The sequence below is a fragment of the Dromaius novaehollandiae genome, chromosome 7 (assembly GCF_036370855.1).
Source record: "Dromaius novaehollandiae isolate bDroNov1 chromosome 7, bDroNov1.hap1, whole genome shotgun sequence".
Lineage (NCBI taxonomy): Eukaryota > Metazoa > Chordata > Aves > Casuariiformes > Dromaiidae > Dromaius > Dromaius novaehollandiae.
The window spans coordinates 16910134-16926713 of NC_088104.1; the positions used below are offsets into that span (position 1 = coordinate 16910134).

The window sequence follows — 16580 nt, forward strand, 5'->3', positions numbered from 1 at the left end:
CTGGCATCAATGTGACATTCCAGGCAACAGGACTTCACAACATCAATGTCTGTTACTTGGGTAGGCATTTAACATAGCCTAATTAAACCCTATCTATAGCTAATGGTAACACTAGTAAGAGGAACAGATAGCATAAATAGTGCTGTTTGCACAAATCCCCCTTCTCATCTCCTCCTCCCCTGCAACACTCATTTTAAATGCTGATACATTTGCAAGAAGTATTTTTATTTCTATGCAGACACCAATGCAAAACGAAGCTACCAAATCAGGACAAAACGTAAAAGGCATTTGGGGCCATGCCTGAGCTGGAGAAAGAGATAAAGGAGCAGGTGTGTTTTGGGAAGGAGGGGACAGAGGAGCTCCTGTGAGGCAGAACCATGAGAGAAAGAGATTCCAGAAGCGACAGACTGGATGCAGAGCCCTTAAGAGGCTAGAAGAGCTCCTGTAAGGGTTCCCGACTGCCTTGCTGAACAAGGATGGGAGTTTCTCAAATACAGGACAGATCTGGAACAGGTAACGCACAGGAGAGGGTGAAGGGTAGAAACACAATGGACTTTGATTAAGCTGCTGAGACTCCCAGAGCCAGAGGTAGATAGAAGCAAGGGATCAGAGATGGGGGAAGATTTAGGAACGCTGCTCTCTACAGCCAAGTTGGGTTACAGAGCGTTGCTTGTCCCAGTGAAGTGGGAACATACAGAGCAACACAGATGATCAGCTCTTGTCGGGTCTTCCCAAACAAGTTAAAGATTCTCCTCTACTGTGTTCTTCTAGTGAAAGTCTTAAATCAGTTGATCTGACTTTAAAAAAATTAACAAAGTCAGAAGAAAGCAGCTTTTGAACAGACCTTTCTTTCCACCGGAAAAGACCACCTCTGACTCTGCAGGAGCTAACAGACAAGTAACAGCAAATTTGAGAACTGTTTGCTGGGCCAAGTTCTCCTGCTATGAATGGTAGTAAACCTACTGGCCTTTTTGCCAATTTACTTGCCAAGAGTCTGGGCCATATTGTCTTTGGATAGGGAAAGCACCACTATGCTGTCCCCAAATAGCCTCCTCAAAAATTCACATCTGAGCTGCAGATTTGGAACTGAGAGCTGAGAAGACACCCAGTTAAATCCACTCCAGACCTAAGATGATCACCAGCACAGCAGCATAGCTCTTTTCACCCACTATATCCACAGCCATATCATAGTGACATCCAGCCTTGATACGCACACTTCTCTTCCCCACTACACTATTTACGTTCACCAAGGGTCACAGGAAAAAAAAGAGCACAGGTCTCCAGCTTGGCAAAAAGTTCTAGCCTAGCAACCGACTCTGATCACCTATTTACAGACAAGTACTAGATTATGAGCAATCCAGATGTAGCATACCAGTACAGGACTCTATGATCAACAGATCACGTCACTCCTTTGACTTTCCCTGACCTCCCCCCTTCCTACCACATCATGGTCAGTCTGCTAACTCTCACCCTGCAGACCCTGCACACAGAGCTGCACTTTGTCTCCAAAGAAAGCTAGTCTCTTTTCCAATTTCTTAAACTTACATATTCTTATGAAATTTTTCTCTATTCAAAAACAGCCTCACACCTTTGTCTATAAAACCATCCTCCCTCAGCCTCTGTAAAACCATCCAAAAAACTCTGGCACATGGAACTTTACTTAAGTAAAACAGTAGTAGCTTAATTGAGACTGTCCAACATTTACATTGGAATTGCTTCAGGATAGGAAATGGCCTTTTTCAGCAGTACATAATATGAATACACTGCTGTCACTAACAAATAATCATACTGCCCACATATCATGATGAAGGAAGCATTATCAGAGTCAATGCATTATTTGAATGGCTCAAGTTTATCCATGCACAGCTAGGCTTGGCCCTTTTCCATTCAAGTCACAGGAAAATAATTCCTTTTTTTTTTTTTTTCCTCCCAAATATACTAGGTTTTTATTCCTTTTCCAAGTTTTTGCTCCACTTTTTTCCCCTGTAAGGGCCAAAGGAGGAGGATAGGAGATAAGGTTGGTCCTTCCACTCAGACTCCTGGAGCTGATACTATCACAAGGCTTACTGTAACTTACAGTAAGCCACAACATTACCTAGAAGGATATTAGAGAGCTACAGGACCATTGATACAGAAAAACATGCAGAGATCTACATTTCTTCAAGTCTCAGTCTTTATATCTAATTCTGTATATAATCACAACTGTCACTGGCACCTTTCCAGATAAGTCCAATGGGATATAATCACTTATTCATTTTGCAAATACTTTCAAATTCATCTCTGGATTGGTTAAATCACACATGATTGTCTTTGGCCTCATAAAACATTCAGTCAAGTCAAGCAGCATGAAGTAAAAAAAAGGAAAAAAAGGGGGGGGAGACACCTTTTAGCTGTTTTCAAACACTGCAGTCTCTGTAACATTGAAGTTCCCTTTCCATCCCTACTAACAAGCAAGCATTGCAGTTCTGTTTAATTCAAACAGGAGTGTTAGCAAGCACCCAGAGAAAAACATTTGTAATTTAGCTAGTCCAATCTGTAATCACCCTGCTAGAAAGATAACTTTCAAGCGAACGGAGAAACTAGCATGGTTCTTACGCAATTTTAACAAGAAGTCATAAACCTACTTAAAATACACAAAATAAACACTGTGATCAATGAAGAATTACCAAGAAATAAATCATTTCAAAACAGGCTTCCAGCTTTCTGAACCTTAATGTCAAATCTTTGCAAAGGGCAGTATTTCAGACTTTGATACCTGTGTATCGTTAAGAGATTAACAATGGCCAATGGTTTTCACAGAGTGATTAGTTGCTTTTAAGTACCGCTTTCCTCCAAAACAGATAGAGTTTGCACTCTCCATCCTGCCTGGCAGCCTATATTAAGAACATACTGACACCCAGACTTCTCCTTTCTTCTAAGGAAGGAGACAAAAAGAAAGTCAGCACTGTCTGGCTTTTATGCCCAGTCTCTCCTAACTGTTTCTCAATTCCTGCGCCTCTCTGGAAATGCTTACTGAGCTTAATTACTCCAATACTTTAATCTGCCAGTCACAGATCTAACCAAAGTTTACCCCAAGACAGTTTAAGTAGTGGAAATATCCGTGTTACACCTGTGTACTTGCAGAGGTGTGTGCAAACACGTTATATTTTCCTCAGTTCATCAAGACTTTCCACAGCTGCTTCATACTGATTCCGCAAGGCCTCTCTCTCCACGGAGGTCTGTGTAACACACTGAACTCTGGCTTCCAAGTCTTTCCTCAAACATGTACGTAGCAACCAAACCTTTCCTGAACACAAGCTCCCAACACAATAAATTTAGCAGAAACTTTAGGAAAAAAAAGAGTTAAACACCATATAAAAAACTTAGTTTCTAAACTGACTGCAGGTGATAACACCCACACTTACACCAATCAACATGTCAACAACTAGATCTTCACCAAGTGAATATATATCCATATAACCTGTACCGGTATATGAAGATATATGCATATAACCTGTACATACACCTATCAGGGTGCGCCATTTCTAGTCCCATTTCCCAGGGCCGTTCCTTCAGACCACAGAAGGACCAAACAAGAGAGAGGTGCTTTCAGGGTACTAGCTAAGAACCAAAACTAAGCAAGCCAGTCAGCAAAATAAAACTGTAACCTAAATGAAAACAAAAAAAACCCCATAAATCCTATTTTCTGCTAATAATAATACTTCCAGTTTTTCTCTAGGAACAAGGGGCTGGACCCATCCTGCAATACTTATCAGTTATGTAAAGATCAAGCAATTTCAGAGGACAGCAAGGTTAGGAGATATTCCAAGGGATACCTGAACCTTTTGAGATCCAGTCACTCACATTCACTTACTGAAAAAACACCTGCCAAGATTTATTTATCCCTTGCCCTGATGCCAGAAGTTCACGTGTTTCCGAAGAGGTCCCCACTCATGTCCTGACAGTATTAAATAGTGAATTAATATCATAGGGAAAATAGATTTAAACCTGCAGGTCACAGTAGATGACTTCCTCCTCCCTCCAATCCCTTTCCCTGAGAGAGGCTCCCTTTTGGCTTAGCAGTACAAATGCCAGAACAATACAGGTTTGCCAGCACTCATGCATTCAATATTACAGGTGTTAGAGAAAAGCAAATATCTAGTCCCTCAAGAATAGGCTAAAATAGAGGCTGACAATGTCACAAGGGACCTCAATGGTATTCAACAGATGTCAGCAGCTCTCCTAGGAAGCCTTATTCTTATTTTACTATTTGATCCCATCCCATTGGTCTGGAGTGGGGAACGCACAGGTTTTTTTTGTGAAAACCAGCACACAGTAATCCAGTCTTATCCCAAAGCAGAAGCAGCTGGTCTGCACACCCTGGTTTTGCCAGCCCACTTAGGGAGCCCTGCGTGCTGAGCCCTCAGCTGTGGCCACAAGAAGACAGGGCTGCAAGTCTGTTCTACTTGGGAAAATCAGGTGCATCGTCATGGGAACGTCAGGTTGCCCATACAGCACTTTGGGGGAAGAAGGTTTGATCTCTGCATCTATAGGTAGACAGTCAGAAAGTCTGTCAGAAAGTCTCACCATTTGCAGCTCACACATCCTGTCACCATGACAGTGAAAATAGGCACTCTAACACCTGTCAATCTAAGCTACCATCTCATCACTCAAAAAGTTTCTACAACCAGAGGTTTAAGACATTTAAGACAAGCAAGAGGATCTTGCTTCTCTGTACAAAGAGGCAGGAAGGAGAGAAAACTTCCATTTTTGTTATTACTATCTTCTTCCCAAAGAGCCCAATCCTGTAAGATGCTGAACACCTCAGGCTGCAACACTGCTTTCCTGGACAGTTTGGCTAGTCCTGTCATTTGCTAGCTATGTGCCAGGAGCGTTTGTGATGCTGAAATAAATAACATTTGTGGCAAGAAAAACAAAACCTTGCTTAACAATCAGCATGCACAATGGGGGGACAGGACAGACTGTTTTGATGTCACCTTCCAACTGATGAGTTTTGTAACACTAATCCCATCCTTCCTAGAGTCTCACTAAAACTCTTCATTATTAAATGACAGCTGCTTTAATGAACCACTGCAAGTCCATGATCTCACATGAACAGCACTGAAGAGAGTTTGCTGTAGGACAAGAACTCGCAGGTAAGGGTGACCAGGAATAGCTCTGGGCCTTTTCTACTGAGATTCTGCTTCTCAGAAGTCCATTGCCAACCCCACAGGAAGAGGTGCCTTCACCAGGACACCATAAATGCCCTGCAAATCAAACTGTTCCATGGGCAGGGAGGGGAACACGTACAGCCTGGTTTCCTATTTCATTCCCCCACCCCCACCTGCTTACCCTTCCCGTGCAGATTATCCGATACCCAGTAATATAGTCTGAGCTCATATTGGGATCATCTGTACATTAGGAGCATTAATTCAGATTACTCTCCTCTACCCAGTGCTTGCTTTCAAGCACTCTTTAGACCCATAGTATCTTTGAGATTCTATTCCTGTCACCTAATAAGCCTTGCCTTCTTGAGAAACCAAGCTAATAGAAATAAAGAAGCCCTTTCCTTATCTTCTGGGAAGTTTTCCAGGAAAAAAAAAAAGAATCAGTTTCTTGCTGGATTGGCAAGAGAACAACTCTTCCGGCTCTATCAATTTTTTCTGCCTCCCTGACAGAACAAGGCATACTACTCTCCACACCATCCTACCCTATGCAAAGCCAAACAAAAAACATACAGGCTTTGAAGAGACAGAAGGATCCTGAAGCAAAATCAATATGGAATTTCCCTCCTCTCACATAGATATATGTGATGTTTCCTTCTCAACAAGAGAGCTCTTTGGATCTATTATGTTTCATTTAAAGCCTCCTTCCCTATCTGCTGAGGTTCTACATATCAGGCAGCTTCTGACAGCTGAATCCTGAAGAAGGCTGCATTTAATTTTGGTTTAAGCTTTTTGGGTGCTTTTCCTTGGTATAGACTCCCACCTGCTTCAACAGGGGCTGAGACTGCATTCCAGGTTTCTCAGCTGCCATGTTCCACCTACAGGTGGTTTAAAAGACACACGCGTGTGCACGCACACACACACACACACACACACACAAAAAAAGTAGTCTTATCAGGTCAACTTCAAAATGCAGGCCGTGCCTTTTGCAAACCCTGCTCCACACAAATCACAACCTTCTCATGTTCAGCAAGGGATAAGGAAGGGAAAGAAACAAAACCTAAGATTCTGGGAAATGGAAAAGATCCTTTCTTGACAGGGTTCATGCTACTACAATTGTTACATGAGACAAGTTAATTGGAAAAAGAATTGGGACATCAGGCCACAGTGGCCTGCCAAGAGCAGTCCTCTGCCCTCCTTCTCAAGGCCAATGTCCTTGGTTATTCTGCATGGCTGAGTTGAAAATTCTTCAGAAAAGCCTTTGGTTTACTGGCATACAAATCCTTTCGCACTGCAGTGGATGGGGAATAACCGTCAGCAAGCCTGGCTACAAGCAGCTAAGGTCAGACGAGCCCTGTGAGATGGGGAATGCGGCCCAACCTCCTTGGAGTGCTTAACCAGAGGTGACCAGAACTTTTCTCCAACAGAAGGTTTAATAAGGGAAACCTTGCAAAGATGGAGATGGGTAAATATTGGTGGGATAAATGAAGTACCTCAAGCACAGAAAGCAGAAATGACATCTCACAGCAACACAACAAGTCAGTAGCAGAGTCTACAACTTAAGTCACACTCTCTAATACAAGGGCTGTCCAAACTGAACTTCCCTGGGTCCTAGAATGAATCCTTCCCCTGTGGCTAGGGAGGGGAGAAAGAGAAAAGGGCATGATTTATTGGTAAAGGTCTGTTGGTATGTCAGATTTAAAGAATGAAAGAGAACAATAGTCTATTAATGTCACAGAAGAACATGCCCCACAGAGACCAGGTTTCAGACTTCTAATTTGACCCAGCTTTGTAATAGCGAAAACAGAGCAAGAGACCTCTGGCTCCTATCAGGATAGGAACTTCCCATGCTCAGACTATGTCCATAAAGAGAAGTTCATTCATTTCTACTCCTCTCAACACAAGAAAAAAGCTCCAGAGGAAAAAAATCTCTCCTTCCTATATCAACCTCACTATTTGTCTCCCCAGCTCTGTCTCTTAATCTCCAGACAACATAAATCCTCAATCAGCGTGCTCACACCCAATTCTCTCTCTCCATTCTGAATCTCTTCCTAACCCTAAGGGGATGCTGGAGGAAAGCAAACAGGTTGATCCTGTGAGATGGCCTCTCACTGCCATCTGAGCACCAAAAAAACCCACACTTTAATTGCTCCATGAATTCAGCCCCTCCTGGAACCTCACAGAGTAGTTACCATGACACCAGGTTTACATCGTGTCACTGAGAATCTATTTTAATTTGTTCAAAATAGGAAGGTTTGTAGAAGCAGGAAAAGGACACTCTTCAAACACATAAGTTTGGGATATTTTTGAAAAATTTCCAAAATTTAACATAAAAATAGCCCACATAGTTGCATATTTTCGTTCAGAGGCTGGTTTATTAGATACAAAGAAAAAGCCTCCCAACCCTGTCAAGTGTTCATTGAGGAAGCTTAAAGAGCATGCAGACTCTATGTTCTCTCCAAGATACATTTGAGGCATCAAACTTTCCCTCCCTTTGAAGTAATTTAGAACCTGTGAAAGGTTCAGACCTTAAAGTTTCAGCCTGAAAATCCTGCAGCTCTCTACAGGATGAACAATCACAGTGAACAACTCTCTTGCTGGTACAGCTCAGCATTAAGGAGAAATAACTAATTCACATGACTTCCAGCCTGAATCTCCTAATCGCTAGTTGCAAAGGATGATGAGTTAGCACTGGTTGCATGGTTCCTTTTTGCTAGGTAGGTTCCTCTTGACAGAGGCAAGAACTTACTTAACACAGATCTCTGGACAATGAGCAAATTATTGCAAAGTATCGTACTTGAGGCTACATTTTAATTGAGAGAGAGGTTAAAAGGGTGCATAGCCCATTTGCAAAAGGCATAGTCAACTATTCTGCCCTATATTTCCTCTTGAATTGAGAAAGTATCTTCCAAAAATAGCCAACAGTTTTGCTGAAAGGCTCAAAACAAACAGTACTTCTGAAGGAATATCTTACATATTTTACATAATAGCCATCTCAGAAGGGAGAAAAGGATGTGTACAGTGTTTCAGTGCAAATTCTGCACTGAACAACAAGACATCATTCTTTGCTCAACACAAAGCTTAAATTCACCATGAGGGGAATTGCTGAGGTCAAAGTCTCAGGGCTCAAGCTGGGGGGGGGGGGAAGGGAGGAGAATCACACTGAAGGGAAGAATTTTTATCCTAAATTCAAATTGAAAGAGGATACGTAAATGGAACACTGTCAGCTTGTTTAAGCCTCAAAATACATTTGCCTCAAAAAGGAAAGTTAAACCCCATTCACTATCCCTTCAGATATTCTTCTAATACATTTAAGCACTTGGGCTGTTGTGCACTCAGATTTACCTCTGCACACCTTTGCTTAACTACTTTTTTTTTTTTTTTTTTTTTTTAAAAAAAAACACCTGGTTCTCATCTCCAAGCATACACACTGGTAGCTTATCCTTCCTGCTAAACACACATTAACACATATCTACAGTTTGAAAGAATATACAGCATGATTAACACCAGCACAGTACCATAATCACTGATGCCATCTGTCCACAACATATTCAGCTGTATTATTCCTCACTAGCTGGAAGTTCACATACACAAGCCTGCCTCAGTGAATAGCCCGTCCTTCAGAGACAAGGGTTAAGTCCCTAACGCTCCACAACAGAGGTACCAGTAAAGAGGAAGCTAAAATAGTATGTAGAAGCCAGTCAGATAATAAAGCACACAAAGCTTTTTTTTTTTTCTTTTTTAAAGCCCAGAAAGCAGAGTTGTTTTGTTTATATCAGAATTATAACAGCTGAAGGGCCCAGGATTTGTGTTAACTTAGGAGCAAGTGCTTTGAGCTTTTTTCTTCCTTATAGGGAAACTAGCTGCGCTTTTTCTATGTAAAGACACAAACAAGGATCTCAGATCACATATACTCCTTGAAATACACAGCTAAGCACTCCATTATTATTATTCTTGTTCCTCCTATATCCCTGTCCCCAGACATCACCATATCCTCAGTCACCATCAGGGAATAAGTAACTGAACAGGATATCTAGTTATGATGACTTTATGGGAAAATCTCTCCCTAGGAAAAGAACATGCAGGTGCTCAGATAAGAAGCAGGGGAAGGGCCTGGCAGGCTACATTGGGCTCTAAGCTGCACCAGTAAATGTAGTAATTTCATCAGTAGGCCAGCAACTCAGCCCTTATCATCTACCTTAATATTAGCTAAAAATATGATTGCCATCTGGTGGCTAATGCAGAATCAATTTAGCATCTGTGATGACTTCAAGGTGCATCCAATATCAGGAGACAGATTTCCTGTCCTGTCACCTGCGATTCCAATAAGGGAAAAAGGCACAGATTTAGCCATGTTCAACCACAGAAAAGGGTCCTCTAAAATAAAAGACCAGGTGTTAGTGGGCAGTGTAAGAAGGGAGGCCAAGAATTTGTTGCTGCAGCCAGTTCTACACTGGATCTGCTCTTCACTTGTTTTCTTCCAGACCAGTAAAGCAAGTTCAAAGCCCACTCCAGCTTTAAGCTGGTGGAAGCAGTATGGACAGAATTAGGCCCCATAGGTTTGCATTCCCATTCTGACCCAGCAGCATTTTCAAACAGTGTCAATGATCGGTACAAGGCTCAGGCTAGCACTGCATCCAGTCCCAAACCTTGCAGATTAAATCTGCTAAAGATAACTCCCAGGAAACAGCAGCAGCAATAGGGCCGATCTGTTCCACCCTCCCTCCCTCCAAGCTACACCAGTCCTTATTGAGTCAATGTCATCCCACAGCAAATCACTGAAAACCAAGATGTGCGTGCTGGAGATAAAAGCAGCTGATCAATGTCCCTGCGTAAAACGTCTAATAATCCCTACACAGGGCAGGCATCTGGCGCCAGAAGCAGCATGCCAGAGAGATGAACGTGAAAACTATCCATTGCCTATTCCTGGCACCTTTCTCCAGCACAGGGTGCAGAGCGGGGAGAGGGGCCCCAGGATTCAAAATCCATCCCTCCCCCCGCCAGGCAACAGCGCAGCGTTCAGGGAGGCTATGGTTTCTGCCTTACAGCCAGCTCGAAATCTGGAGCTCAAGGGCAGTAACACAAGCTGCAAACACCATCCTACGTTTTTACAAGATAAGCAAGGAAGGGGGTGCCCATCTCTCTTTCCTCGCTGTCTTTAAGGTTACCTATGCAGCACAGCTACATATGCAGTGCAGCTCTTGAAATCGCTGTACGAAATGCAACGTAAGCATTATAAAAAGGTCTCTTCTGCTAAAACAACCTATATCTACAAATTTAAAGCCAATAGGCAGTTCTCGGTCCTCCTCCCCTCTTCCAGGCTGAATCTGAAGCTGTTTCTGCTCATCCTCCTCCCCCAGAGCGCGCAGACGGGCGGTAAATCCGCGGCGCTCACAGCGTTTCGCGTTCCCAGGCTCTCCCCGGCAAACGCCCCGGGCGCTGCGGGGATCCCGCACGCACAGGCGCCCCGGCCCGGGCAACGCCGCCCCGCAGCCGAGAGCGGAGGCCGGGCGGCCCCAGGGCTGCCCGCAGGTCGCGGCGGAGCCGCCGCCGCCTCTACCTTCTCCTGCGCCCGCGTGAGCTTCTTCTGGACGTTGCTGGCGATCTTGCCCGCGGTGACCCCCTTGCCGCCCAGCTCAGCCATCTTGCCTGCTCTTTTAACGGCGCGGCTGCGAGCGCCGGGCCGGCGGGAAGGGGGGCAAAACCCGGCACACAATGGCCGCGGCCTCCCGCGGCGAGCCGCTCCGGCGCCGCCTTTTAAAGGGACAGCGCGCCGCGGCCGCCGCGCCGCCTTAAAGGGGCCGCGCGCCGCCCCGGGAGGGGGCAGCAGCAGCACGGCCCCGCGGCCGCGGCGGACGGAGGGGGCGCTGGGGCCGCGCGTGGTGCCCCGGGCAGCGCTAAGGAGCAGCGGCCACGGCAAAGTCCTGCCCTGGTATAGCTGCACCCCGATGAGCAGGAGGAGGGCCGGGGGCTGGGGAGGGGGAACAAAAAAAAAAAGGGGTCAGCCGCAGGTTTTATTCTAGGACGAACCGCAGCTTTCTCTCCTCGTTGCGTATCTTGCCTGCTTATCAAAATGGTCTAAAGTCTGCCGGAGTAAGGCGGCTACGGCTGCCGCCACCCACAGAAAAGGAGATGTGCTTCCCACACCAGACCCATGAGCCACCAATATTTTAAAATGGCTAAATGAGGAATTTTACTTGAAGATGCTGACTGATGGCTATATTAGTCCTCACTGCAATTAGAATGCTAAATGGTAGCAAATGATTAATATTAGGTAGCTGACACGATTTTGCTGTTGCAACAAAATGCCACTTACTTGTTTGAAGAGATTTGCACTGCCAATTGCTATCACTGGTTGTCAATACTCATAAAAAATACCGCAAAAATACTTTTCAAATTATTTCTGGACCTTTAACAAACTGAGAGTTTATAAAACCAAAAAAATCCCACAAGAATATAAGTGAATCAACAGCCTGTTTTTAGAAGTGAGCTGGAAGTTCAGAAGATTTCATCCTTTAATTCTGGCTCGTGTATCAACTTACTACGGGACCCCGGATAAGCGCCTTCACCTCAGTATTGTCTCTGAAAATTGGCAATAATCAAATGAGTAGCTTGCCTCACAGGAGCATTAGCATGGCTGATTAGTTACTGTTTGCACCGAACCCTGCATGTGTTATGCTAGCAGCTTTTTACCCATTTTGGGGTTTGCCTGTGGATTCAGCATGGCTGCAGCTGAAGGTTGTTCCAGTTGGAGCATAACGCTGAGGGTGCTGTGAGGTGCTTTGCCTGCCTCCACTGCAGAAGACATTGTAGCAAAGGGGCACTGAGTGACGTTTAAATGTCACGAAAATTGCATCAAGTACCAGAAGAAAACCAGCCATGACAGCACAGAATCCTGGATAGGCCTGACTTACCCTGCTTCCTCGGTACCTGAGCCTGCATGGAATTACTCTTCGGTGGCGACTGAACTGCTTTTCAATATGGTTGCAATGCTGCAGGTTGCATCCTGCCGGTAGCCTGTCCTTGTCCCTCTTCAGTGAGCCTGTGGACCGCTGACTGCATAAACTACACCTATGCCATAGCGTTCATCCCCACAGGGCTTCATCTCACTCTGCCATACCCACAGAGCAAGCACACCTTTCATGAAATTCTGTTCCTTTACAAGAAGGGACAAAGTTTTTCTTCCTGGAATGTAGGAAGTCCCTTCAGCACTGACATTCAAACCCAGTGCTCAGCCCCAAAACTTCGTTCAGTTCCACACACGAGGGCTTAGTCAGGTGGTGGGGAGCTTCCTTTCTTCTCTGCTTCTGCATGTTTATCTGACTACTTCTTTGTCTGAGTTGGCATCTGCTCTGTGCACACACATTACCCAGGAAAGTATCAACCAAAGCCATGGTGCACAGAGAATTTACACACTTAAGAAACTTGCATTTGCCTTTGTTTAGGATGGAGACTTGCATCTCTTACACCTACTTTAATTGAAAGGTGGTAGCAAAACCTACCTGTGTCCCCAGAGCCTTTATTTTGCTAGATGAACACCATTACCTCTGGAGTTGCGTACACATAGGGAACAGCATAGCATCCACTATTGCGATCTAAAGCAACAGAAAAATGTTGAAGGAGATTACTTGGGAAAGCTAGTCCAGATTTTTCCTCCTATATTTCATATATTGTTTCATTTTTCTGCTTCAGTACTATTTCTTTCATTCAGAACTTGAAATAAAAAAAGTTCTTTTGACAGAGCCCTTAGAAACTGTGAGCAGAGAACCTGTCAACGCCTCCTTGTGAGGCTTCAGGAGAGGGTGCCTCTCCATTTGTTTCCTATAATGACAATGACTTTCTTTTTAAATGACAAAAGCCCTGATTCAGAAACATGCTTAAAGCCAGCTACACTTGCATTATGTTAGTAGACATATCATTCATGTTTGATAAAATACTTAGGTATGTTCTTCCATGTATATAACAATGATGCAGGGATATCAGACATATTCAGACTCAAGCTTATGTGCATACCTGTGATGCAACACTGCATTGCAAACTAAGATGCAATTTTACTCAATTCCTTTTTGGCTTTGCATTTAGCATCCATATTTCAGTATATTTTTCTGTAGCTATGCAACTGCATTTGTCCTAAATTCATCTTATTTTACCGACGATTTGAACTGTATTAGGTATTTCCATTACTTCTCTTTGTCCAGTATCATCTATAATTTTGCAGCATCTCACTATTTAGTATCATCTGTGAACATAATTATCATGCCATTTTTTTTGTTTCTTACTCCCCATCTCCTTCTTAGCTGAGCTTTGAAGAGTGAAAGATGCACATGTGATTAAACATTTGCAATGTCAAGTATAAAACAGCAGACATTTCAGCGGCTGAACACATTCCCCTGCATCCTACCTCACATACTTGTTCCTCCTGCCTAGGGCCTTCTTCAGTGAAACTGGTTTTGAAAAGATTTTTGTCTGATTATGTCCTTTGAAGTGGAAAGAGAATGAGACTGCAGCACATGAGCTGAAAAGAGAGTCCATGGCAAACATCAGACAGTTGTGAAACAAAGATGGCCAGACACAAACATTCACCACAATGAAAAATGATGACAAACTGTGTACACTTGAAAAGCTAGGATTAACAAAAACCATCCACATCTCAGCATGAGTCATTTCCCAGTTACTTCTGTGCTTGACTGGATCTGCATCAAAACTACAAAGCACTTGCAGACTTCCAGGTGTGGCAGCAAAAGGTATTCTTACCCTAGCATGAGACCCAGTGAACATCACATACAATGACATACTACTTTTTTGAATTAACTTCACTTAAGCCATTTTAGCCAGCTGACATATGCTGAAGACTCCTGCTACGTGAACAGAAGAGGCTTCAGTTCAGGCCTATCCATCACCATTCTAACCTTAATCTTATTTACTTCTGTTTTTACAATTTCACAGGTGTAAATCATTTCACATGTCAGCAGGACTGCACATAGTAATAGAGATAAACATACAGGCTAGCAAGTGAAGGATGCCTTATATTCATATATGCCTTGTATAAGGCTGGGCTATTTAACCTTTTAGAAACCCTTAGTGACAGATTATGCACAAATGGAATCAAAATGAAGAGAATTTGATACTTACATCCAATTCTTGGAATAAGATTCATTAGGTTTAATATATGAATATTTGTCAAATTTATTCTAACAATGGATCCTAGGACACTCTTCATTTCTCCTAACTGTAACCAGCTAAATGTGTCTAGTCTAATCTAAATTGAGGTCACCTAGGCTCCTTCTATGGTCAAGAAGGAAATCAGTCCCTCCAAAGGATCAGTCAAGAGACAGAACAGCTTCTGGAAACATCTCCCCTCCTCCTTAGCTACAAAGAGAGATTAGGTGAATAGCTTAGATAGCTGAAGTTAAGAAACCCAGGTGGGTTATGAAACCCACCTGTAGTCAATCTCACTGGTGACTGTTTGACTCATTTACAAAGTTCATAGGGAAGAAACAAATACAAGAAATAGCGTAACACAAATGCACTTATTTGCATACCTAACATTGCTTTTTTATTGTTTTCTTAATTGATTAATATTCTAGTCAATGATGCTTCCTTTAGGTCTCAACCCCATAAAAGCATTTTACTTCTCAGTCATCTCATTAAAGACAGATAAACTGCTCACATGTTTACAGTGAAGCATACGCTTAAGTGCTTTGCTGGGTTGGAGTCTATTATTTTGCAGTTTAGATACAATTTATTCCCTTCATTGCACAAATTGTTGCTACATCTCCCCCCTCCCTTGTTTTTGCCAAGTTAGTCCATCTGTGAGCAGGATGTTGTTTTCATGACTCCCAATTTAAATTGGTACAAAACTTTATTTTTGAAAGTGTGATTTCAGCAATGTGCCCATTAATACATCTTTATCTTTTCTGACTTGAACCTTTCGATTGTAGCTTGTGCATTTAGAACTACATGCTGTGATAATCAAAATATAACTGTTTCCCTCCTGCTGGTGGCAAAAGCTTTAATGTGTACTCCATTTCATTTAAATAGAAGAATTTTAAAATGACAATGGCTGTGGTTTTTAACATTCATGCAACTGGAAGTATATATTCTCTGTTCCAGTTACAGGGAAGATTAAAACCTAGTAGCACCAATTTTTCTTTTCATTAAAAAATTCTGGTTTTTAAGTTTATAATTACTGTCTTTTTAAAACAGCAGAGCTGGGTTAAATAAAGGAGATGTTTATGGTAAACATATCATTATTGAATTCTTAAAATATTCATAATGGATAGTGCCATATAGATATTTGCAATGAATTATTCAGACAACACTGAAGCCCCCTTACCCAAGTACTAATATAACAGAAGATGAGTCTGATGAATCATGGTTTCTTGTTTGTATTCAAAGCTGAGGCTCAGATTTTAAAGAATCCTAAAGCCTTTGGTTGTTTGGGCCACAGTCTTGTTTCTGCTCTAACTTTAGCCATAACACTAAAAGTCAGTGGGCCTAACTCATTGCCAGCATCACTCCCTTTAGTACTCTCACCTGAGAAACGCCAGTTTAAGACAGTAAGTCTAACACCTTGAAAACAACAAATTACACAAAATGTATTATGTACCAAAATCTAATGAAGCTCTGACTCAACCTTGCTTGAACAGCCTGTTTGCTTTTTTCTTTCAATTTCAGATCATGCATTCTTCTGGGACAATATTTGGAAAGAGCCTAAGGTGACTTCTATCTTTCCATTTAACTTGACAAGATTATTTTTAAGGGTAAGTCAGACATCTGTCACCATTATCTAGTTTGTTTTCACATTCCTTTCTGACTGACTATATTCTCCCTTTGTTCTCTCATAGAAGGGTGTTGGGAAGGATTGGGAAGTTTCTGCCATAATAATAATAGATAAGAGCTCACTGATTGTGTGTTCTGTCCTTTAAAACAAAAAGGAGATGAAACAAATTTAATTGAAAAACAGCATCCAGAAGCTGTTCTCTCTCACATCTCTCCAAGTTACAACTTCTGTTGAATCTCTTCACTGTTTTATGAGAAACAGAAGATATGTAAGAGTAACTCTTTTTGCCTCCCAGACACAAACAAGTATCTACTAAGTACCTACTACTACAGCATGGGGAAGGCTTCAATTCTACTCAGCTTTGCCAGTTGAGCTCAGAAAGACTTCTCCTCTCAGAAAGAGGGAGAAGTAGAAAGAAAAACAGCAGTAAAGCTTTGTCTCTATCTCACTGAAGGCCATCCCTTGGTGGCAAGCTTGCTTGAATTCTTGGGAATTATGTGGTGTTCGTGATATATCTTGCTGGGACCTCAAACATTTGAAAGATTTTTCACTGAATTTCAAAATTCAGACCAAATGTCTCTTCCATCTGTTTGCCATTTTGGATACTTCATTCAGCTGCACATAGCTATTTTCTAATTTCTGTCTGTGAGGAC

General features: G+C 42.7%; 1 protein-coding gene across 7 annotated transcripts in view; it reads right to left on the reverse strand.

The window, feature by feature from the left end:
* The window catches only part of BIN1 (bridging integrator 1), a 107297-nt gene extending 96389 nt beyond the window's left edge, over positions 1-10908 (reverse strand). For all 7 annotated transcript variants that reach the window (XM_026095624.2, XM_026095606.2, XM_026095587.2 and 4 more), the window contains exon 1: positions 10705-10908. In XM_026095624.2, the coding sequence (XP_025951409.1) occupies positions 10705-10788 (84 nt within the window). In that variant the 5' untranslated portion in view covers positions 10789-10908. The remainder of the gene's footprint in view (positions 1-10704) is intronic.
* Positions 10909-16580: the final 5672 nt, after the last annotated feature.